Here is a 24,192-nt window from a genome sequence, read left to right as displayed (position 1 = left end):
TAACTGAATGGTGGTTTTAAAATTATTATTATAATTATTTTTATAATTGACAAATAATAGTTTCTTGGCAGTGGAAATGGATCTTTTTAAGAGAGTTTTCAGTGGAACAGGTTTTGGAATTTCAGTGTATTTTTTGTGTCAGCTTTCTGTGGCTGACCCCTTGTTGTCATAGAATCACAGAATGGTTTGGGTTGGAAGGGACCTTAAAGATCCTCCAGTTCCAACTCCCCGGCCATGGGCAGGTTGCCCAACACCCCATCCAACCTGGTCTTGGACACTTTGAGATGATAGATTCCTGATAGGAGCTCACAGATCACGGTGATATGGCTGGTTGTACCGTTTCCAGGCTTTTATGATGGAACTGACTGCACACCAGAGCAACGTGGGCAGTGTCCTGCAGGCTGGGAACCAACTGGTGGCACAGGGAAATCTGTCTTCTGAAGAGGAGTTTGAGATCCAGGAGCAAATGCTGCTGCTGAACTCCCGCTGGGAGGAGCTCAGGGTGGATAGCATGGACAGGCAGTCCCGGTGAGTCATCCCACACAACCTCTCCTAAAGCTGAAGGACTGGTCTCTGGTGCTTACTGCGTCTCAGAGGAATTGCTTTGCATCCATTTGTAAGATATTTTTGTCTGAAGTAGTTCTTCCGTTTGGGACATGAAATCCGCCCTCTTCGTACTCTCCAAGATGAAACAGAGGAAATGGATATAACTGTTTTTTTGGATTCTTATGTAAGAGTATTTTGAGATTTATGTTATATAAGTGTACCAAACTAAATATGATACCTACATGCAGCAGTTACATAAATGTATTTTTAATATTTTCAGTAGTTTAAGTTCCTGAATAAAACATGCAGGAGATGTGAATAGCTATGTGTGTTTACACAGCTAAAGAGCACTTAAAAGATTTTTTTCCCCGCCTGTAGTTGTCAGGCTCAGAGCTGCGCATCAAGGGAGAAACTGCATTTGATTACCACTTGTACCAGTGGTTCTGTTAGTGAACAGAAAGTCCCAGCTGCAAGAAACAGTCCTTGGTATAAATTGCATAATTCACCCATTTTTATTCCGTTGCAATAGAAACAGGAAATCTTAATGCTGTGTTCCTTAGGTTAATGGTGAAACTTATATTGGATGATACCTAACTGGTTTATGAATGGCTATGTGTCTTTCCTTTAAGAATTAGAGCTTAGTTTTTTTCCTTGGGAAGGCTGTTCCTGACATGACTCTGCCTGTGCTTCCCCCTGCAGCCTGCATGACATGCTGATGGAACTGCAGAAGAAGCAGTTGCAGCAGCTGTCCGACTGGCTGACCATCACAGAAGAACGCATTCAGAAGATGGAGTCTCAACTCCTGGCTGAAGATATAGAGTCCCTTCAAAAACAGCTGGAAGAACACAAAGTAAACCTTTTTGTCTGTCCTGTAATGTGTATGGGAGAAGTATTTGGAAGAAGTGTAGGGTGGAAGGTTTCCTTAGCCAATAAACTTGCTAAAGGATTGGACAAAAGGAGTTAGACATGTTCAGCCTTCTTAGCTGAACACTGCAGCGATGATGACGACAGCAGAAATTGTGTTATCTTTGCTGCATGCAGGAAATGAGGCCTCCCCAGGTGAATTGTTGGTGTTAGGGACAGTATGAAATGTGTTGTAGATAACTGGCCTTTAATGACTGGCAGCAATGCTAAGGCACATTTGAGACTTGCTGCCTGAAATAATGCGGGAGTTAAAGCTATTGCTATTAAAGCAATTTGCAAATTGGTTTGGCTTGCAATTAAGTTTCTGGATGGGAGTCCAGCCTTTCTAGCCCAGGGTGTGTTTTGAAGGAGAAAGATGGCCTTTTAATATTAGTCATGGTTGCAGCATTGTTTTTTGTAGTCATTGCTGAGGTTTGACCTTCTGTCCAGCTTGAGACATACCTCACAGGACAACAACTGCTAAGTATTCTTAGTCTGTGTAATTTCTTGTCCCACATTTGCATTTTTTGCTCTTTCTTCAAAGGCTGGGGAGCTTGAGGCCTGTTGTTCATGAAGTAGTTTAGGATTTTCTGGGATGAAGAGTGGTATTTACAGTAGTTTAAGGGCATATTGATGTTGCAGAGTTATTTTGGAGGTAGGCTTTAACCATGTAATCTGTTCTGCCAGAAGTTGTATGAATATTTAAATGTACAGATGTATTTTAAGCTAATTGGAAGAGTATGTTTTTTGCAGTTGCTAGGTATCAGTTTGTGACTATTGTCTTTGATACTAGGCTTTGAGAAATGTCAACTATTAAATGTTCATAGTGATTTTTACCTGTTTGGCATGCCCTATGATACTTGCTTAAAAAAAGCAACTTTTTTATGGAATGCTTAAGTTCTCTTATCCATAGCCGTAGACATATAGAAAGTCAGTGCAGTCATATGATTTTCCTAGTCAAGAATGGTGTATACATTTTAAAACTTTTTTGTGTGTTTTCCAGCACTTTAAAAGAATGGTTTTAGGTTCTTTTCTAGCAATCTTTGAAAGTTTGTTTAAACTGTGCAGTGATTCCCAGTGGTAAAAATATTTGCTTAAGTGTTGAATCTGTAGTGCTTTGCCACATTTGTTTTAGTCACTGTGGGCAAAATAGCAATTTGATAAGTATTCAAAATTTGTAACAGCTATGTGTTTTTCTAGAGCCTGCAAAGTGACCTAGAGACAGAACAAGTGAAGGTAAACTCCCTAACGCACATGGTCGTCATTGTCGATGAAAGCAGTGGGGAAAGTGCAACAGCTATTCTGGAGGAACAATTGCAGGTAAAATGTTAGAGCCCTCTTTTTTAAAAAACAAAACCAACCAAACAAAAAAACACAAAATCCAAAACTGTAATAGCAGACACTTAAAAATCTTTGCGTATAATTGTTAATCAATGTTTTTTGTGTTTAAAGACAATTTGTCCTAGAAAGCAATTTAAAGTAATATAATTTTAAATGTAATATTAATGCAAAGAATTATTAAACTTGCTCAGGATAAAACCTGAAAAAGTTATTTGACTTTCAAGCTCAATTCCTGATGAGTCAAGCTGCTTGCATCTGCAGTGACTTAAGCACTTTTGCAGCGTATCTTCTCAGCAATTTCACTAAAATGGGAAGATGCACAATACAACTCTTTAATTTCAAATAGGTAATTCTCATTAGGAAATTAAAATCTGATTGAAAAATATTTAAACACAGGAACAGAATTAATCAAGGGAATATTGTGTAAATTGTTTTCCTGTTTTCTTTTTGGACTTGGGCTGCAACCTGAGTAAATCATAGGGAGTATAGAACATAAGATTTATTGTAACAGAATTCATGCTACTTCCATTACTCCTTTTGAAATCAATGAAATAGTTTCCTGAGTTCAGCGAGCGCAGAAATAAGGCCATAGGTGAATGCTCTTAATAGTTTTAACCTCAAGCTTTGTACAATACAACGGCAGTTAATGGCAACAAGGTAATTACAATATAGAAAGAGGTTACTGTGAAGTAGAAATTTTGCTCTTGATTATATAGTTTTTGATCCTCTTTGTGAGGCTCGTGAATATTCACGATATCTCCTGCTTCTGTAGAGGCTGGGTGAGCGGTGGACAGCAGTTTGTCGATGGACTGAGGAAAGACGAGTCAAATTGCAAGAAATTCAGCTTTTATGGCAGGAGCTTCTAGAAGAGCAGGTTAGTAACTCTTTGGTTACCCATGGTTGTAGATTTTTTTTTTTAAAGTAACTCTTAGTAGGGTTTAACAGCTCTAAGAAAACAGCTGTAAAGAACGAGAATTTCAGATTTTGTTTGGGTTCCTAGCATTTCTTGAAGAAGTTGTGCAGCCTAAGAAAAGTATTTACTTAAGTTTAAGCAGGAAAATGCTTATACCTCCTTATAAAATAATTTCCAAGGTAGATATTTAATATTCTTGTGGACATCATCCTTTTGAAAGTTCTGTTGCCTTATATTCATCAATGTCAATGAATTCCACAAGATTTATTATATTAAAAATAAGAATTAGTGTGCTTTGAATGTCAAATTCATACATAATGAACTCTGTGACCTTTCTTGGTGAATTTAATGGAGAAGTGTAAGAATGCAAGTATGAGCATCTTGCTTTAGAAAATTTATGGGAGATAGCTTCTCATAAATATTCCTGTCTTCTTGATAAGTAGTTAAATAATTGAAGGACTTCTGTCTGATTTATATTTGGTCTCCAGTTTTCAGGAGACAACTTTACAATAACAAACTGATTTTATTGGGTTTAAGATCAGTGAAGATTTGCAAAATGGCCAAGAAGCAGGAATATCCCTGATGGCAATGAATCACTAAGTATTTGGTGGTTTGGTAACTGCAGAAATTTTCCTAACTAAGGCACCAGTGTTTCCAACATAAATACATGTACACAATTTTGCAATCAACTAAGCAATAAATACTGTTTACAAAATCAGTAAGATAAAATATTTGGTCAATATGGTGAAGCATTCAGCTCATCTCATTTTGCTGAGTTTAGGCAAGCAGTTGAGTTGTTAAGAAGATGGCATTGTGTGTTTTCTCTTGCTTTGATCTTGCGTGTTTTCGTGGATCTTGAATATACCACTCAAATATGAATTAGGCAGCGGCATCTGAAAAAAATGGTAACAACTACATGCTGTCAGCTCTGTTAGTCAGTTTTGCATACCTACTGCCAGAGCTTGTTTTGTGACTCAGCTTTAAAATATTTGATGGCTTTTCCTTTGAAGGTTTTCTTAAATTGTTTTGTTTTCTTATATGATGACATTTATCCCTGTAAACTGTTGTTTAAACTCTGCAGTGCACAGAGTGTTTAGACACTTAAAAAGAAGTAGAACAGTGCTGATATATTTGTTGCTGTCACTTACAGCCTGGTTTCTTTGCCAAATGTTTTGTCTGCACGTTTCGGGTTTCTTATGTGTTTCTCCCTGACCCCTCCCATATCTATCTGCAGTATGTTGCTAAGCCAGGCTTGCAGCTCATGCGACCTTATTAATATGGACACAAGGTTCAGATTCTGGTTCATCCAATACCACGTATCTGTTAATGTGTATTTCTTACTTTAAAATTCTGCCGTTACGTATGTACATATAGAAAACTGTGCTAATGTTTTCTGACAACTCTTGAGCAAGGTAAGACTCTGAACTGAAAAACAAGGAATTCTAAGAAAGCCTTACTCGTTATGTCAATGTGCAAACTTCAGGAGCTCTTAGTTTTGATGACCCTATTTGAACATGTTTCAGGCCTCTTCCACCCTTATTTTTGTCTAGGGAAAAATGACCACTCGTTAGCTATTATAAGACTGTTATGAGTGTCATCTTCTGTTGGAGTTGCTTGGCTTTCAGTTGTTTTTTTAATTAAGTTGCTATGAAAAAGTGGAAAAACCTTCATCAATGTTTGTTTAATGTAGAATGTCAGATAACAAGTAATAAGGAAGTAGATGTTCATTTTAGGTGTTTTACATCAGCCTATGTTTGCATTAGTTGTTCAACTCCCAGCAGTGCTTTTATTACTACCAGGTTTGAATTACAGATATCTCTGTCCTGAAGAATTATCAAGTGACCTACAAAAATTACAACTTGAAACCAATTAAAAACTTTAATACAAACAGTTTGATAACAGAAAAGTACCTAAAACATTTAGGTACTGTCATTTTTTCATTTCACCCAACCAGATGGAGAGATGAGCAGCAGCGATGCATCAGCCTTTTTGTGGCTGCCTAGAAAATTTTTTGGAAACCACACTGCCAAGTCAACACAATTCTTACCACTCAGGAAACAAATTCCTCAATCAGTGCCAGATATTTCTTAGCACTGTGATAATTATGTTTCAGTTTCCTAGGGAGAGTTATCATTGACTGCTGATTTAGCAGAAGTTAATCGTATATGTTGAAGGATTTTTAAACTCGTCTATTATGCATAAAGTAAGTTGGCTGGGCTGCCAGCTTGATTCTTCCCAAAGAGTGTGTGGTGTTACAACTTTGTTCTTCCAGCCTTATGGCATTTCTACCACTATCATATTTGCTGTCTGTACATTTTGCACATTGGTTTACATTGGCAATGAAAACTGCCTTAACCCTTTGGCCCAGAAGTTGCTGTAGTCAGTTCTGGGACAATGCCAAAAGTATACAGCTAGACTGAGGAGCTAGCGACTGTTGTAAAGTGTGCTGTTCAGCGAACAAAAAGATCTGCCTTGTTGTATTATTTTATTTTTAAACACAGAGGGGAAGCAGTGTGCAACTGAGCTTGACTGAGAAAAAAGCTAGCTGGGTATTGCAGTCTTTGGAGATAGCTGTGCAGCAGCAGCAACGTGCAGAAACATAATATGAAATACATAAAATCCTTCCTGACGCTGGAGGCTGCTGGAGTTTCCGTAGCAGTGCTGTGTGACTAGAGCGAGATCCAGGACAGATTTCCTAGAAAAAAGTTAAAAACTTGATGAGCCTTGAGTTAATACTGTCCAGAGCAGACCACCTCAGCTTCCGGGAGTTAATGAGATAGTGTTTAAAACTATTTTGCAATTGGAAATAGGTAAAATAAACAGGGTGGTAACTAATAATACACGTTTGAGTCTGTGGCCAACTGTCTGAATTAAAAGAGCTCTGAATTAACAATGTAGCTTCTGTGAGGAACTGTTTGTAATGGCTGGTTTTGAATCACAGAGGAAGAAGGGTGGGGAATGAAAGAAAGCATGCATGCAGTTTTGCTACATTTAATTTCAATATAATTTATAAATCCTAGGTCTGCTTTGTGGTGCATATCTGGTCTATATGAATAACCTGGGGGGTGGGCACTCTAATGTACTGAGAAATGGTTTTGCTGAAAAGTATTACATAGTTCTCTGGTCTGATATTTTTTGTTCCCCTTTATGTAGTATTTTGGTTAATGCCAACTGAAATTCCTGCACGTAACGATTTCAGAGCAGTGTTTGGAATGCAAAGAACTTAAAGAAGGAATTGTCAATTGTTTGACAAACTTGGTATGTTCTTGTACTATTTCCCTTATAATCTGCAGTGCTTATTGAAAGCTTGGTTGACTGAAAAAGAAGAGGCCTTAAGTAAGGTCCAGACAAGCAACTTCAAAGATCAAACCGACCTGAGTGTGAATGTTCGAAAACTAGCAGTGAGTATTGCTGTCCTCATCTATCCTGTCAAATCTGAGAGTCTAAATGAATGGCAAGTTATGAGTTTGACTTCAGCAGGAGCTGTGAATGAACTATATATTTGAATCCAGGTCTATATTCTTTCCTTGTCAGATATTTTCACTTAAATTTTAAAAAGCTGTGTACAACTTTCTCCATGGCCATGCTAGGCTGATGTGACTTATTTTGGAACAGCCATCCTTGGCATTTTACAGGGTTTGTAGTTTCGTGCAGTCCACCAGACAGCTGAGTTTTCCAAGGTGTGGGTTTTTTTCATTTTGTTCTGTTTTTGTTTAAATACATTGGTACAGCTTGTACCTAAACTAATCATTTGCAACTGTAACTCAAGAACTACAGCAGATTGCTCTAGTAGCTTTCTCAGGGACGTGTTTTTCTTAAGTGTCTGTTAGTGCTTTGTTAAACAAGAGAACTGTTTTGAAACCTATGATGCATCTGGCTCAGGTAGTACATTTCTTCCTGGAATGAAAAGCTGGAGGTGGCAGAATACGTGATGTCGTCTTTTAATGTTTTCTTTTAACTTCAGATTTTGAAAGAGGACATGGGTATGAAACGACAAACACTAGACCAGCTGAATGAGCTAGGTCAGGATGTGGCCCAAATCCTTGGCAATAGCAGAGCATCTGATAAAATCGAGCATGATCAAGAAGAACTAACTCAGAGGTGGGACAGTTTGGTTCAGAAGCTAGAGGATTACTCTAACCAGGTACTTATCTATGCTCTGTTACTTCTTAGCTGTTTAGATGTATGCAAACCTCGCTGATACTGTAAGCAAAAGTGCCCAGGCAAGTTCTTGGCACCTGGCTAGAGGCAGGTGAGTTCTGTTTCACATAGGGCTGATTTTATCTGCAGAAAAAGCCGTCTGGGTTTTTTGGCTTTCAAAACAAGTTGTTAACCTGACTAATACTGTTACTTCTTTCTCACACAGATTAAGCTTCATTTTTTCTGATGAGTAAAGCAGGTTTAACATGTATTATCAATCAATGTAAATACTTTTAAACATTATGAGAGCACTGGGACTGGATTAAATCTCATACTAAAAGAAAATAAACACAAAACCCCAAACGTAGAGTAGATAAATAAATAGGAGTCATACATTTATGCTCTGAGTACAGTTTCTCACCTGTTGAAAAGATTGTTGTTAGACACGTAAGGATGATAGCCAAGCTGGACTGTAAAGTTTTTATTTCGGTATTTTGAGTGCTTGCTAATATTTCATTTAGATAGAACTTCCATTGGCTTCTGTGAGAATTTTATTTGACGGTTTTATGACTCACATGCCCTTTTTTGTGTGATATTAAAAGATCATTATGGTGATGGCTGCAGCACTGCTTCATGATCCATTTAGTGTGTAGTGAATGAGTTGTGCAGCCTATGAGTAGGGGTCCATTTCAGCCATGCGGCTTTAATTTGTTCTTTCTGTTTGAGTCAAAGCAGTGCGGAGTGCCAAATCCTGTGTGCATCCTTTCATTTCCCCTAAATATCAAGCATGTGCTAAGCTAGAACTTACAGGGTGATTCCCACGAGACTTGCTTTATAACCCGTTAAAGAGTGTGGAAGGTTTCTATTGACTTGAGTGAGCTTTTAGGTTAGTTTTTAGGTCAAATCCACTGTGTGTCAGCTCTTTGAGTTGTATGTTTGGTTTTGTGGGGAATGTATATTAGATATAGAATTGTATATTGTTAAATCCGAAGGACCTTGGTTCTTTCTGTGAACCAAGCAATTATGAAAGAAAATACATAGTGTATTTTGTTGATTTAAATTCACTTGTTCTGGCGTGAAATTCTAGTTGAACTGTGAATTTTGGTGCTTGGTTTCCATCTGTAAAATGAGAAGAATGCTGTTTTTCTTTGGTTTGCTTTGGCATCTATGATATGTGCTTTCTGAAGGCTAGGTGTGATCATTTGTAGGAGCGAATGAAAGGGTTTTTCTGACTGATGAATAAAAAGAATGAAACAAGAACAAGTTACAGTTTGCATTAGAAAAGGTATTTAACCCTCTTTGCTAAATCATTTTGTGTAGGTAACTCAAGCTGTAGGAAGCGTAGGGATGTCACAGATTTCACAGAAGACTCCTGCAGAAACAATGTCTATGAAGGACCCGGTAGTGGTTAGACAATCCAGGCAGGAATCGCCTCCACCACCACCCCCAAAGAAAAGGCAAATCCCAGGGGACAGTGAAGCAAAGAAAAAGTAAGTATATGTCACTGCCATTTTCCTATGCTCACTAGATAACACAAGCTCATTTCCATTAGTCTTAGGTTTTGAATCTCCTTTTATGCTAGTAAAGAGCATTTATATTGCACCTGTGAAGTTGGGTTTGAGGAGTGGGGAGGGACTGTTATGTACACCCTTGTTTTCAGAGAAACAGAAAGCCTACAGCCTTCATCAATTTCAAAGGAAAAGGGATATGTTTTATTTTTCAGAAAAGCAGGTCTTTGGTTCTTTGTACATCAGTTCCTTTGCTGAAAGATAGAATTAATTATATTTCCTTTCTTTTGGAAAAAAAACAATCTTCATGTGTTGGGATACATAGTGTTATGAAAGGACCAAGTATTTTGATTTGTTATGTATTTCTGGTCTCTGTGAAATATACTGGAGAAACTGTGCAGAAAAGCTCAGAAACCTATTCTGTCTCCCTGGTATTTAGTAATAGACACAACATTATAGTGAGGTCTCCTTTTACAAGTGTATCTGGAGTGGCTGATTTATTTGCATATATTCTAATAACATGCTGCAGTGCTTTCATTAAATAGCATACATAAAACTAAAGGAATTGTTTAAAAAATGTAGAAAGTAAATACTGTATACTCATTATTTTGCTATTTGTTTGCCTGAGAAAACAAAAATTTATTTGAGGTGTCACTAGTTTAAACCTTTGGCAGGTTTTCTAGGGAGATGATAGAGGGCTGCATCAAGAGCCAAATGTTCAAACTGTATTAAGGACGGAGTCAGGTAAAATGGGCTAAACTTCCATCTGATGCTTTTGCCTGATTCTGGTTACTTACGTTGAAACCAGCAAATGACCAGTAACTGGAATTTTGCAGGCTTTCCCACAAAAAAACCTTTGAGTGGTTAGCAGTAACTTCTGCATCTGTTGGCAGGCTGTTAGGATTTGTTTAGGAAACATTAGGATTTACATTGTGTTAAGTCACATAATTGTAGTATGGTCTGACTAGTGGTCCACATAGTATGTCTGCCTTGTCCTTCTCTAAAATTGTGTACAGTATTGCTTAATCTATGAGTTTTTTTTTTTTTTTTTTGTGGTGGTGGGTTGTAGCTTAGTTTTAGGTATGAGAAAGTCAAGTGAATCTAGAAAAGTCCAGCTGTAGCAAAAAATCTTAAACGATAAGCTAATCTTCAGTCAGCTAAACATTCAGGAAGGTTTTTCTATACTCATTATCATGAATACTTAAGCTGCTAGCATTTTCTTCAGACTAAATAGCATTGCGGACTTTTACAAAATCTAGAATGTGCTGAACTTTAAGACTTCTCATTTTTAAGACAGTGAATAGAGAAAAATGACAAAAAATTGTCCAACCTTCTAAACCAGGTTTGACGCTGAAAGTGCTGAGCTGTTGAACTGGATTTCAAAATCAAAAACTGCCATTCAGGCCACAGACATCAAAGAGTACAAGAAGATGAGAGAGACTTCAAACTTGAAAGAAAAGTTGAAGGTAAAATGGGAAGATAGAGGGTTTTCCAGTGAATAATGTATTTTGTTTCTTTAGGCTGGCTGTCAGCTGGATATGTGGGCAGATCCACATGCTTCATGGGGATTAAGTCTCTTTGTTGAATAGTTCCTGAACTGGACAGACATGGAAATCTGACCAGCTGGACACAGCCTGTTGTTGGTTTTGGGTCACACAATCCACAGGAAAATTTAAAGGCATATGTAACTGTCTCCTTTGGAAATGTGATAAATGAACGTCTTCAGGATTATCATCTTTTCTACAAAGCAGCATATTTTGGCTTCATGTTTCACAGTTGGAGATGGACTTGACTGACACCATGCTTATAATTTTGGCAGAGATGTGTCAGTGTGCTGCTCAAGGGAGCCCTTGAACCATGCTGTGACATTGCACACCCTTTATTACCTAGGGTCCAAGGTTGTGTCCAGCATTTGGATGCATTGTTGCTTGGTCTGTTAATTTCAGAGAAAACAAAGATAGTTACAACTCATGTGACCTGCAAGACAGAACACGGAATTCTACCGTATCTTGCAGAAGCCATGAGATAACTATTTTGTTTTCTGTTCCATCTATTTCAGGGACATATTCTTGCCTTCCCTGTTCCTTGAGCATACTTTGTTAATGAAAGCTTACTGGAGCTTTAGCAGGATACCTGCCTTTGAAATCAGAGACAATAGAATCATAGAATCATAGAATGTCCTGAGTTGGAAGGGTCCCATAAGGATCATTGAGTCCAACTCCTAATACTTAAAAATATCTATAAAGAGACTCCTTCTCAGTGTTCTAGTGCAAAATGGTGCCAGTAGGAATGATTGGAATGATAGTACCGTTGGAAATAAAAAACAACAAAACCCACCTGATGGTTTATTTATATAGCTTTATGGATGTTTGTGGCCCTTTATAAAACAGGCTCCAAGACAAACACCAGGTTCTCATGAATAACCCTGTTTTTAAATGATTGGGCTCTGAGGGGGTGGGACAATCTTTGTGCTTCCCAACTGTGCAAATGAATGAATGCTGCTTTCAAAGATACAGTAGGAAGTCTAAACCAGAGAAATAACTTGGGACATTTGTTTCAAAAGGATTTTAATTTGGATTGATTTTGTTGCAGTCTCAGAGGGCACTGAAATTATGGCCTTATGGCCAAGGAACCCTTTCCTGTCTGGATATGTTCTGCCTCGTGGCTCACACAGGAACACACACTGATATGTATGTCTTGAGGGAGGGATGTGCTCCTTTAAAAAATCTTGGTAGCCACATAAGATTTTCCTCACTGAATCTTTGTCATGGGGGAGAGTGAAGCTCTAGAGCTTCGTAGATTGGAGTACTGGAGTACTAGTTGCTGTAGTTTTTGCTAGCTGGAATTCTAGGTAACAGGTTGTTGTTAGTTTCTGATGGAAATCTTAGTAGACATTGTAGAGGCAAAAGGAATATTAATATTTTTTATTCACTGGTTCACATCAAATACATTTTTTTGATCATAAGTGTCATGTTATAGCTGATGTCCCAATATCTGATATCACCTAGCAGGATTGCCAACCTTTCTAACAATACTTTGTTTCTGGTGTCTTTGTATTAGTCTTTTTGTATACTTGCTGCTTGTGAGATCTAACTTCTTTTATGTGTTTTCAAAAAAAAAAAAAGTCAAGAAAAATGACACTCTCTGAAAATAGTCTTTTGGGGTTCAATTTGTAGGTGATAGAAAAAGAAAGGGCTGAAAAAAGCCAAAAGTTAGATGAACTCAGACGAAGTGGACATGTTCTTTTGGATCAAATGGGAAAAGGTAAGAGACTTGAAATGTTTTTCTGTTTTGTGATTTAATTAGACAAATTGCTGAGAAATAGTACTGATGTGTATGTTTATTATCTCCAGTTAAGCACTGCAGTTCCTTCTCCTTCCAGTTTCTTTCCTTCAGAGACATTCATCATTGTTACTCTTAATAGAAACAAAACACATAAATTACTAGTGAAGCTTATAGAAAAGCAAAATGATTTTTTTAATGTATGTGTGTTTGTTTGCAACCTTGTAAGGGTTATTTTTATTGAAATACAAATAATTTCTTAAAGTTGCAGCTATATGCTTTTGGGGAAAGGACTTTTTATTTTAAATCATGTGGAAAAAATAAGTGTAAGGTTTTAAAATGTAACTACCTTGAAGTGGAAATCTTGAACCGAAATTTAAGTTGAGTGAATGTGTGTATATGTCTTCTTATTCATAGTTTTCACTATTTTTTGTGAAAACTGTCAGGGTGTTTTGATGATAGTCACAATTTATGGTTCAAAGGCAAGAGAGAAGCCTACATGCTTGAGAAAATGATTGATTGTGAATTAAAACACTTATCCCTGGAAACATCAGTGAAAGCTGAATCTTTAAGCCTTGCCAAAATTTTGTTTCATAATATGACAAAAAATCATCAGCAAAAGGTGACTTTCTTCACAAAAGAGGTGTTCAGATCATCTAGAAACACAGCCTTTCAGATCTGCCATGCATTTGACTTCTGTTGAACTTCCTGTAGCTGGTAGCATTCAGACAGGCGTAAGGATGGTATTGCTGTCGTGCATTCTGATTTCCATTGGAGTTTCCAGCTGCCACACTTTTTTTTTCCAGCCAGTCCTTTGCTAGAATGCCGCAATCCACTAAGCATTTTGAGTCCTTCCCTCCTTGTTTAATACAGGTGAAATTTTTTTACAGGGGTTGCTGTTGCTCTAAAGGTTGCTCTCAAAGCCACAGATTTGACCTGGAGTTGGGGTTATTAAAAAGTTGTGACTGTTCCTGACACTAGACCTTGTCAGGGATCCTCCCTCCTGCCCCTCCCTTTTTTTTTTTCTTTTTTTACCCCCTCCCAGCTGTATGTATGCCCCCAGCTTGATCTATCAATTGTGGTTATATAACAAGTATATGTTGATCATGCTGGGAAATACATAGTTGAAAAATGGGCGTGCATCATCAAAAAATAAGATGCAGAAACTGTTTCCTAATGTTTGCTGCCTTAAAGTTAGGAATCTATAGAAAATAAGGCATCGGTAACCAACGTACAGCCCCCGCTTTGCTAGGGTCTGCTGATATGTTTTGTCCAACCCAGAATGACAGCCCTTCTCTCCAAAACCAAGCTCAGCTGTGCATGTGTAGGATAATGCACAGCAGAGGCATACCTGTGTATACGTCCGTTTGTGGCATGCTCAGGCCCTGCCGTAGAGCAGTGACCGATCACTGCGTGCACGCTCCTGTTACATGGCTGGCTGCAGCTGCTGTGCTTCCGTGTGTATGGCCAGGGTGTGAAGCGCAGGGGAGGATCCATGCAGCAGGGCCTTCAAGTGTCCATGTAGAAACTGGCTGCCCCAGAACAAAATACTGGGCTCCACTTAAACTGTAGCAGTACAGAAAACAGACCCTTCTGTATGAATCTCTTGCTTACGCTCCAGTCTAAATGACAGAACCGGTAAGTTCACATGACTCAAATAAGCCTTATAAAAAGAAGTGGTACCTTGAAACAGGATCTGTATCAGGAACTTGCAGTGGTGAGAATGTATTGTTGAACACACACTGCGCTGAATTTTTTTCACATACCAGCAAATTTGCCAGTTACTTTTGGCTCTCGAGGAAATGGAGCAGGGAGTGCATGTGGGTGGGAAGACTTCACTTACGGTGCTGTGTCCTCAGGTCGTGAATTGATTGACCAGAAAGATGGTGTAGCAAGTCCTTGGGGTAGTCACTGTGAATGGGAAATAACCTTGTGTATTGTCATGCTGCTTTTGTAGCTATTCGTGTTACCTAGTTATTAGTCACGTCTGCATGCAATGTGACATTGTCAGCCACTGTTCGCTCGCTCTCCCAGGCAGAAGCTGCTGGATTTCCATTTACCTTTTCAATGAATTTATCGCTGCTTTCCAAGTTGGAGCTTCCATTTTCCTCTGTAGAGAGGGGGGAAAAAAAAGCTTATTTAAATCTTCCGTCGACATTGAGACACAAATCATCATGTTGAAGAGAGTCATGATTGTTGAGAGTCAGTACATTGTTAAAAACTAAACAGTTGTCAAAAGAGAAGACAAAGTGGAACATTTCATTTTTCATTTTAACCACTAATGTGGAAATAAAAAGCCAAACCACTGTTAGTAATGAGTACAGTTTTTAGGGATGGTTGACTTGGAAGCAAAGCATTTTGCATGTTAGTGTAACCGTGTACCTGTGTCTGAAGAGAAGAATGGTTAAAACTTTGTTAACCAAAATGTGTCGCAGTTAATCTAACAATAATTTATATTATCTGTTTAGAGGGACTTCCTGCAGCGGATTTAAAAAACGTGATGGAGAAAATATTGTCGGGGTGGAAAGAGGTGGTACAACATCTGGAAGAACTGGCCAGAAAGATAAAGTACCAGGAAGATATAAATGCTTATTTTAAGGAAATGAATGAGCTTGAGAAGACTGTAGTTGAAAAGGATGGCTGGCTTAAAAATAATGCTTCTTCAGCATCCCAGCCCTCAGCAGTCCTGAAAGATTTGTGTCAGGTAAGTCTGGCAAAACTTGTTACTGTTGACTGGAAGCTGGTAGGAGCGCAGGATATCCCAGAGGAGATTAGCATAATCAATAAGGTAACTCAAATTTCCCAAGAGCCTTCAGGGCACCAGATTTGACTGGAAGATTTTGGTACCTGTGTCACAGGAGTTCTTTACGTTGTTGCCCTAGTAATGTAGAGCGGCTTTTGCAGGAGCTTACTAGAACCCTTGTGTTAACAAGGTGTGATTTGATTCTGTTTTCAATCTCTCACAGCGGGAGTTAACTCATCTTGTAAGCCTGAGTCCACGGCTGGAACACTTGAAAGCCACGTGCAAGGTGCTCACCTCTCAGCCCATGCCTCCAAACTTCATTAAGGAGAGCTTGAATGGTTTTCTTGATCATTTCAAGTTGACTCGCCAGAAACTGGAGGAACGTCACCAGCAGCTGAAGAAAGGTAAATGCTTTTTTTCATAGGTCCTGTTGATTCTTTTCTGTTTTTTTTTTCTTTTCTTTTTTCCTTTCTTTTTCCCTTGAATAATAGTTTTTTTGATGTCTTGATAAACAGTCTGATGCTCTCAGAGCCTTTGCACAGCAGAGCTGCTGTATATTGGTCTTTAATGAGACTTGGGAATTAATGCAGTCACCCTGAAAGTGTTGTTCAGAGCTTATAGCTGTTTATGCAAAACAGTACCTTCCTTGAGTTTTTTTGTATCTTACTTTTCCCTTTCAGACACAGGATGTGGTGATCCTTTTTGAAAGAGTATTTGGATCATTTAGTTTCCATTAGTTAATGATGATATATTGTCAAAGGTTTACTATTAGACATTTCCAAAGGTTTAATATTAGACGTTTCCAAATGCAGCTGGGAGTGAAGTTGTAAAGAAGGAATACTAAAAAGAGTAGTACAGGGAAATTAGAGGGAAGGAATATTTTTGTAACGATCAGTGAAGGAGTATTTCACACCCTATGTATTTTTGTCTAAGGTGTTTCTTCCCAGTTTTGAACTGGGATTCCCCTGGAACAGAATTTGTAATGGGGAAAACAAAGTTGCAGATTTGAATCTGCTTCTTTATGGCACTGTTCCTTGTTGTCTAGTTGGTGGTTTCTGTTCCATGAAGACAGAAAGGTCAGAACTGATGCTAATCAACTGTAGTCCAAACAGGGAAAAATAGTTGTTTGTGATTTTTTTTTTTTTTAACAGCCATTAAAAGTTAAAAAAGAGGGATTAATAGTTTAGGAAACAATTTTCTTTTGATAATCGTTTGGTAAAATAATAATTCTCAAACGTACCTAAATACATAAATAACAGTATTTTTCTAAAAAGTCATAATGTGAAAATGACACTAGGAAGTGATTTTGCTTTTAAGTATCACAGTTACCTTCTTCATTTCATCTCTATTATCTTGTCTTATACTTTTTATAGCAAACGCTGTCACTTTTCCATATTTTTTTGCATTTGTGATATCCTGATCGAATGCAATTGATGTGTAATCAATTGAGAAAACATCATTTTGTCCAGAGTGGCAAATCTGGCATTGGGATCTGAAAAAAAAGCTAGCTCTTTTATATGTACATAATAATACAGTCTCATTTTGATATTCACAGATTATATTGTTACATGTGTATATGGTTTTTTAATGAATAATAATAGTATATTTATTGTGTAAAATATCTTTTGCACTGTATCAAATGCGGTCAGAAGCCAGTTGTATCTTTATCTTTTTTTTCATTAAATTCCTCAGGGATTGGTCCAATGTATGGTGAATAGGTAGAAATACTTCAATCAGCTTCGGTAGGCCTTGGTGTGGGCTTTGCAGCTTGAATCTGCAATGCTCTCTCTTCACAGTTCAGTTAAATAATTACCAAACATCATAGGTGTGAGATGAGGCTGAGTAAATATAATAATAATAAAAAACTTCTAAGTTGAACTGCAGTTAGTTGATTGTAAATACTGTGTTTTGCATGGACATTGTTATTGCTGAAAATGGAAGTTTGAAATGCTATCAAAATGCTCTGTGTGGCTATTTGATAGAAAGATGGATAGTGCAGGTAAGATAAGGTTTAAAACAAACAACCAAAAAACAAACAAAACACTTGTTTCCTTTTCCAAAGGTCTTTGGATAGTGCCTGACTGAAAACGTACTGAATTCTGTAGAGATTTTTTTCTGCTGATTCTACTAGGCTTTGGATCAAGCTGGCAAAATGTTTTTATTCACCTGAAAGAATATTCATATCACCTCCTCTGTGTGCACTGTAAACTATTGTTCCCTGTTGTTAGAAGTCATTATGCAAGGATGTAACATTCCTGAAGCTATGTTTAATGGATTAGCAAAAACATGCTTAAGGTGAATGATATAGGTTCAAAAGTTATGTGGGTCTGCCACTAACAGAAATAAATAATAATACTAGAAATGGAAAATTGAAGATTAAGATTAAAATTGAAATGTACGTATGGAATTTATTCTTTTTTCACAACTTAGTTGAACATGTTAGTTGTACATAATTCCTCTTGGAACTTTCATCTTTGAAGTTATTTGGAATTTGGCTTGCTTTTCAGGCACGTTCTGCTTGTGTTTTTGTTGCATTAAAAATTTCATTATATGAACATTCAAACCAGTCATGCTGACTCAGAAAGGATTTAAAATGTAGTGCACAAAATACACATCTTTGTTAATATTTTACAGGTGAATACAAAGAACACAGACCTATAAGGAGGGTTTTTTTCATTTTGTTTCTGAGAAATGGGAGGAAGCATTTTGCTAATGGCCCCAGATGGAAAAGCATTAACACTTTATTCTGTGTGTAGTAAAAATAGACTCAATTACTAAATTACTAGGTCATCTATAACAGTGAGCTTCACTAAGGGATGAATACTTCAGTTATATCAGTGCAGAAAACTGTACGAGTAACGTCTGCTATACTCAGGTTACAGCATATACCTTCATTCTTACTGTGAAGAATAATTATTTTATGATTGTTATGAGTTGGTTCATATACAATACCAATAAAATCATTACATGATGTGACTAAAATACTTTTTCACATCACTTGAGGCATAGTTAGTATATCTGAACCAGTTATTACTCAGTAAAAACATTTTATGTATCTTGGTGTGTTAAACTTGCATTTGTGTATTTTTTTTTTTAAATGATAGTTTCTCTGTGGATTGCCTATAGTTAAAAGCTGAGGGAAATGAAAGTTTAGGGTTTCATGTTTTTGTTTGTTTACAACATAGTTTGAATTGCTGCAAATTGAAAGAATTTCCAGAACCATGTAATGGGGAGAAACAGCTAGCGATAGCAATCAAGCATTTGTGAACTTGGCAGACTGTCCTAATGTCACTAAGTCCAGCTCCTTTTATCACTGTTCTTTGAGCGTCTGAAAACTCCCTGATTGAGTGGTACACAGTACCATCTCTATGGCATTTTTCATGGGAATTGTGACTTACTTTTTTATTTATGGAAGGCTATTTTTACTATTAACTACTTTTTTCTCCTTCAGGACTTGCTGTATTTTAGTGACAGTGCTCCTATTTGCTTTATAGCAAACTCTTCTTATTTTCCCTTTAAATTGATACTGGATTTTTGAGAAGAGCCAGTTAGATAACTGTGATTCTCTCTAAAAATGTTGACTCATTTCTTAGTTATAAATGGCATGACAGTTCTGACAGCAAGCTGTTGAAAAGCTACCTGGTGAGTCAGAACAAGGCTTAACTTAATTTTCACTTGTGTCAGTGATGAAATTGCTTAGGAATCCATGGCCAGAGAATGTGCATACCATAGTACTGTTTTTGCAGCTAAACCCGTGTTTGTTGCAGTTTTTGAAAATTGAAGTTTTCATTCTGAAATTCCAGTATTTAATTGCTGCCTCCTGTGTGGGATTCCACAGAGGACAGGTCTGATTGAAATCAGAGGTGCAAACAAAGACTGCAAGCAGATGCTCTATCCAAACCTAATTCTCTTTGCAGTGTTCCCAGATAGTGCATCTATTCTGGCAATAGACTGCATGTTGCTATTTTTGTACTTCAGTGTATGTATACATTAATATATATATGTAAATATACATATATACATACCATTTATATACATAAACCTACTACTAAAATAATACTTTTGTGTATACTTTTATAAAATATTACTTTATATATGTAGTTACTATATGTAGAATGTGTATATAACTTTAATGTATAGTTCTTACAGACCCTATACTTTGCATGCTATATATAGTAGATACCTGTGTGTGTATTTGTATATGAATAGTAGATATCTATTAAAAATTAATAATATGAAAAATATTAAGTTGAGGGGATTTAAGTGTGCAAAAGCCCAAGTACTGTTGATTTCCTCCCCTTCAAGTGATTTAGGTACTTAATTACATAAAATGGGATTGAGCTTTATATAAAATATCTTTTAAAGGAAAAAATGTTGATATTAGCAGAAGAGTTCTAGCTCTTGGGGTGTCTCAGCAGGATTCAATGTACAAGTATATCTCACATGATTTCTTCGTATTTTTTTCTTTAAGTGAATCTGCTAATTCACATGTCTTATGATTTGGGTCTAGTGTCTATGTTCTTACCTTGTATTTGGTTTAATTACTCTCATTAACAATACCAGAGACAGAAAGTCAGCCTAGCCAGGACTACGTGGACTCTCTGCAGAGGCTGAAGGATGTGCTGAGTGAGGTGGAGTGCAAGCAGCAGGCCATCGCTGGTGGACTGAGTGACCCTAGTAAGGTTGAGAAAGCCTTACAGCAGACAAAGGTAATCCTTCCTTTCACACTGAAGCAAGGAAGTTGCTTGTTTTGCCACTGTCATCCTCTGCTCTCCATCCCTTTTCAGCGAGGGAGAGTTTTCAGTGAGGTAATGAAAATGTTACTCAGTGGGAAGTGTGTCATGGAACAGTGCCTGGAAGCAGCCTCTGGGGGTCTGTGCCTTGCGCTGCCCTTCCTGCAAGTGCTGCCTGTAGCCTGTCCCCATGTGGGATGGATGCCTTCATGGTGAAACTGCCTCTGAAGTTCACCTCGATAACAGCTTCATGCTGTTTCATCCTACTGGGGTGTCAGGAGAGGGTAACTCAACTCCTGTGGCCTCCAGATTGTCTTTCAAAGGGAAACTGCTAGTGAGCAATAAAGGTAATTGATGCACAAATTCAGCCTAGTAGAAGTCTAATTTTGTATCCTATTGTGAACATATAAAGTAGGTGAAAATCTGTGGATGACAGTTGCTTTATAAGTAGATGGTCTGGAGTGGGGGGAGGGAGAAACAAATAGATCCCTGCTCCCTCCCCTGCCTCCTAGTGCTTTTGTAGAATAATGCTGAATTCAGAAATAAAATTTATTTTTTTTTTCTCCTGTGTGAGGGGAGATTATGTTGGACATTATGCAGCCCAACATAAGAGGACTGCAGATGATTCTGGAGGATCTCTGGAATTCCAGTTGCTGGGTGTGGGGAAGGCTTTGTCTTTCTATCCTTTTGATGGTATTTCTCTATTGTTTAAAGCTGGCAGAGATTTTTTTGGTTAGTCCACTGGCTGAATTACAGTGGCTTTTAGTCTTTGGAGGTTTGTCTTTTCCTTTCTGGATCCCTCCTCCCCGTTTTCTTCAGAGACTAATAAACCAGAAAGGACATACCATGTCAGTGTGGGAGCTTTAAGGAGTGTGGTGGAAGATCAGAACACAAATCCCTCTTCCCAGTCTCATTGCCTCTTCACTACCTATCATTTTAGAGGAAATGATGCATTTTATCCTGTTTCTTTCCCGTAAATAAGAAGTAAAATTGAGAACATAAGCATACCAAAAAAAGGTTTCTTCCTCAGTACAATCCAGTAAAATATATGCCCACACATCCCACATGTACATGTTAACTGTATATACTCACAAAGTTAAGTTCATGAAATAAGTAATGATTTCATATCTCAATTCCAAATTTCTCCCTTAAATTTTAAGTATTTTTAGATAACCAAAATGCCCAATTTAATGAAGCAGCAGCATTTTTTCATGTCTTGCATTATATCTTGGGCTGCTTTTCCTTAATATTGGTAAAATAACTATTTCAGCTCATGTGACTCCTTGCATCCGAAATACCTTAGTGAATATATTTAGATTGTATCCTCCTATTCCAGCTGGAAGAGTAGCTGTCAAACTAAAGTATCCAGAGTTTTTATTTCAGCTAGGTGTTAAAATAATTTTATTTTACGTAACTGGGAAGCACACACTCACTGCTGTGTGTGTGTGGCACTCTACCCCCCACCCCCATATATGTCTGGAGGGAATGAAAAAACTGAGCTCCTAGTATGTCTAGATTGCAGTTTCTTTTGTGACTGCAGCGTAGTGTAGCCATTGCTTTGCCAAGCTGAGTGCCAATACTACACAGAACAGCAGAGGTGGAGGTACCTGGGTGTATTTAGCTATATGGCTAGGCCTTAGAGACCATTCTGTAATCTCTGCTACTGCTCCAGCAGAGCAGCTGAAGGTTTTGCTGCTTAAAGAGCTGTTTGGGCACTTATGCTTCAATAACTGCAGTAACTGTAATTCATCTCTTTACTGTATCGATACTCTGTGCAATCAAACCTTTGATGTACCTGCACATGTATGTGAATGTTTTATGTCTGATACTGCAAGCAAACTTATCAACGTATCTTTTTTTTTTTCCCTCCTTGTAGACTGTTTGTGAGACACTGGAAGCCCAGAAGCCCAGGGTAGATAAACTTTCTGAAGAAACAAAAGCTTTGGAGAAACAGGCTTCTGATATAACCAAGGTATACACACAAGAGTTCAGGCATGTGCAAGGGCACTGGGACAAATTAAAGCTCAAGACTTCAAAAGATGTTAAACTACTGGAAGAAATCACATCCAAGTTGAGAATATTTGAGGTAAAACAAAAGGATTTTTTTTGTTGTTGCACAACTCTTTTTTTTTTTTTTAAAGCTCTTTCTTTCTTCATATTCCTGCATCCAGATGATGCTGATTGAGAACTGAAATGGTTATGGGAAACAGTTCTGGAAGTGTTCAAGGACAGGTTGAATGGGGCCCTGAGCAACCTGTTTTAGTGCGTGGCATCCCTGGTCACGGCAGGGGGGTTGGAACTAGATTTACCTTTGTACATCCACAGCCTATGCTGGGTGTTTGACCATTGGTAATTATTTGCCTGTGCAGTGCAAGAGCATTTACTTCATTAAACTTCTGTATACTTGGCTTGTGATTCAGCAAGTTATTTAAATGCGTCTAACTTTGTGAGTAATCCCATTTAATTCAGTTTAGCTGAATTGTAAGCAGCTTTCTGTAAGCAACCTAAATTAGGTATATGGTAAAATGCCTTGTCAAATGGCATCCTTTATAAATATGTATATATATGAGTGAGTGTATATATATATATAATTTTTAAGCTATGGTTCACTGTTAGAGCCTCCTGGGGTCTCTTTGTTGGAAAATAATTTTCAGGCTAATCTGCTGCAGGAAATTCCCCCCAAAAGGAAAAGGAATGAAAAAAATGTCATGAATTTGACCTCTAATAGTAGCATTGGCCTAAAAATAAACTTGATTTTAGTGTAATGGGTTTTCATTAGCACTGACTTTTTTTTTTTCTCCAAAAAGCAATGTGTAATGTGTTGATATTGAAAGAACTCCTACTGCAAGGTTTTAAAGAAAAATATGTACTGTCTTCCTTGGTGACATGAACTTTGACTTGGCTTCTCAAATAACAGTGCTTTGTTTGTTTCTCTCCATTGTTTCAAAATAAAAAGATGCCATCTGTTAAAAAACCCAATCAAGTAGCCCAAAATTGTTGATTAAAAAAAGTTCATATATTATTAAAAATGGCAGCCATATAACCTAATTGAATCAGGACAAAAGTCTTTCTCCCATTTCTAATTTGTGGTGCTTTTTTTGTTTGTAAGGGTCATTGGGAACATCCACAGTTGTGTAGAAAGGAGATGGCAAACCTCCTGTCCCCCACCCTGCCTGTTTTACCCTGGGATTTAAGGCAGCTGGTGAATTTTAGGTCGATGACTGTACAATTCTGTTTATTAATTTCTGTGTATTGCTGTACTGAGTACAGTAGCTGCTATCAGACCCAAGTAGCTAGATTTTTTTTTTTGTTAGTCTAATCCTGTGTAGTTCTTTATTTTATGCTTGTGTTTCTCTGCAAGCCTTTGCCTGCATAGCCTCTACCTGTCCAGTTTGTTTAGCATTGCTCACTCCTGTTCTCCTCACATGTATATCTATAGGGCCATATCTCCTTCTTCGAGTTCAATATGCCTCTCAAAACAGTGTGGAGGTGGTTGTATATGGTTAATATTATGAGGAAAATGTTATTTCCAGCCTTCAGACAGGTCCCTCGTGTGAATTTGTTGAAATGCAACAGCCATACACTCTTCATGACAGCATTATCAACTCTTTGTTACTATATTTGGTTTAGGCCAATGCAAAAGTCATTCAGAAGTGGATGGATAGCGTGAAAGACTTCTTATTAACAGAAAAAACTGCTCAAGGAGATAGTGAAGGACTTCAAAGACAGCTTGACCAGTACACGGTGAGTTTTGTTTTTCTAAGGAATCTTTTGAAATAAATAATATGATCAGCATCTTTTCATTATTGCTTTGCTACTATTACTAAATATTGTCCGTGGTATATTCGGTAAAGCCTGCCAGGCTTTACAGGGCACACTTTAATTGGTTCCTCATTGTATAACTGTAACAGTTTGTACTTTTCAGAGTCTTCACTATATTTACAAATACTCATCTTCAAGTTGACACTAGCTCTTCTGTAAAAACTATTTATTATACTTTTCCTAATTTTATGATATAAGAATTCATGAGTGAAAAGTGCTTTCTGCATTAAACTTTCAAGGACATTAAAAATAAAAAGCAAA

The 24,192-nt window shown here is 37.5% G+C and overlaps 1 protein-coding gene across 4 annotated transcripts in view; it reads left to right on the top strand.

Annotated features, from left to right (window-relative positions):
• UTRN (utrophin) overlaps window positions 1-24,192 on the top strand; it is a gene marked incomplete at its 3' end in the record, with an annotated part of 371,669 nt that overhangs the window by 82,791 nt on the left and 264,686 nt on the right. For all 4 annotated transcript variants that reach the window (XM_083828444.1, XM_083828443.1, XM_083828445.1 and 1 more), the window contains 14 exons: window positions 347-528; window positions 1,246-1,396; window positions 2,650-2,769; window positions 3,563-3,664; window positions 6,997-7,104; window positions 7,668-7,847; window positions 9,164-9,333; window positions 10,694-10,817; window positions 12,528-12,615; window positions 15,102-15,337; window positions 15,600-15,780; window positions 19,940-20,085; window positions 21,986-22,195; window positions 23,740-23,853. In XM_083828444.1, coding sequence (XP_083684570.1) covers window positions 347-528; window positions 1,246-1,396; window positions 2,650-2,769; window positions 3,563-3,664; window positions 6,997-7,104; window positions 7,668-7,847; window positions 9,164-9,333; window positions 10,694-10,817; window positions 12,528-12,615; window positions 15,102-15,337; window positions 15,600-15,780; window positions 19,940-20,085; window positions 21,986-22,195; window positions 23,740-23,853 — 2,112 coding nt within the window. The remainder of the gene's footprint in view (window positions 1-346; window positions 529-1,245; window positions 1,397-2,649; window positions 2,770-3,562; window positions 3,665-6,996; window positions 7,105-7,667; window positions 7,848-9,163; window positions 9,334-10,693; window positions 10,818-12,527; window positions 12,616-15,101; window positions 15,338-15,599; window positions 15,781-19,939; window positions 20,086-21,985; window positions 22,196-23,739; window positions 23,854-24,192) is intronic.

Source organism: Anser anser, assembly GCF_964211835.1.
Source record: "Anser anser genome assembly, chromosome: 3".
Classification (NCBI taxonomy): Eukaryota; Metazoa; Chordata; class Aves; order Anseriformes; family Anatidae; genus Anser; species Anser anser.
This window is presented reverse-complemented; position numbering and strand designations above follow the sequence as displayed.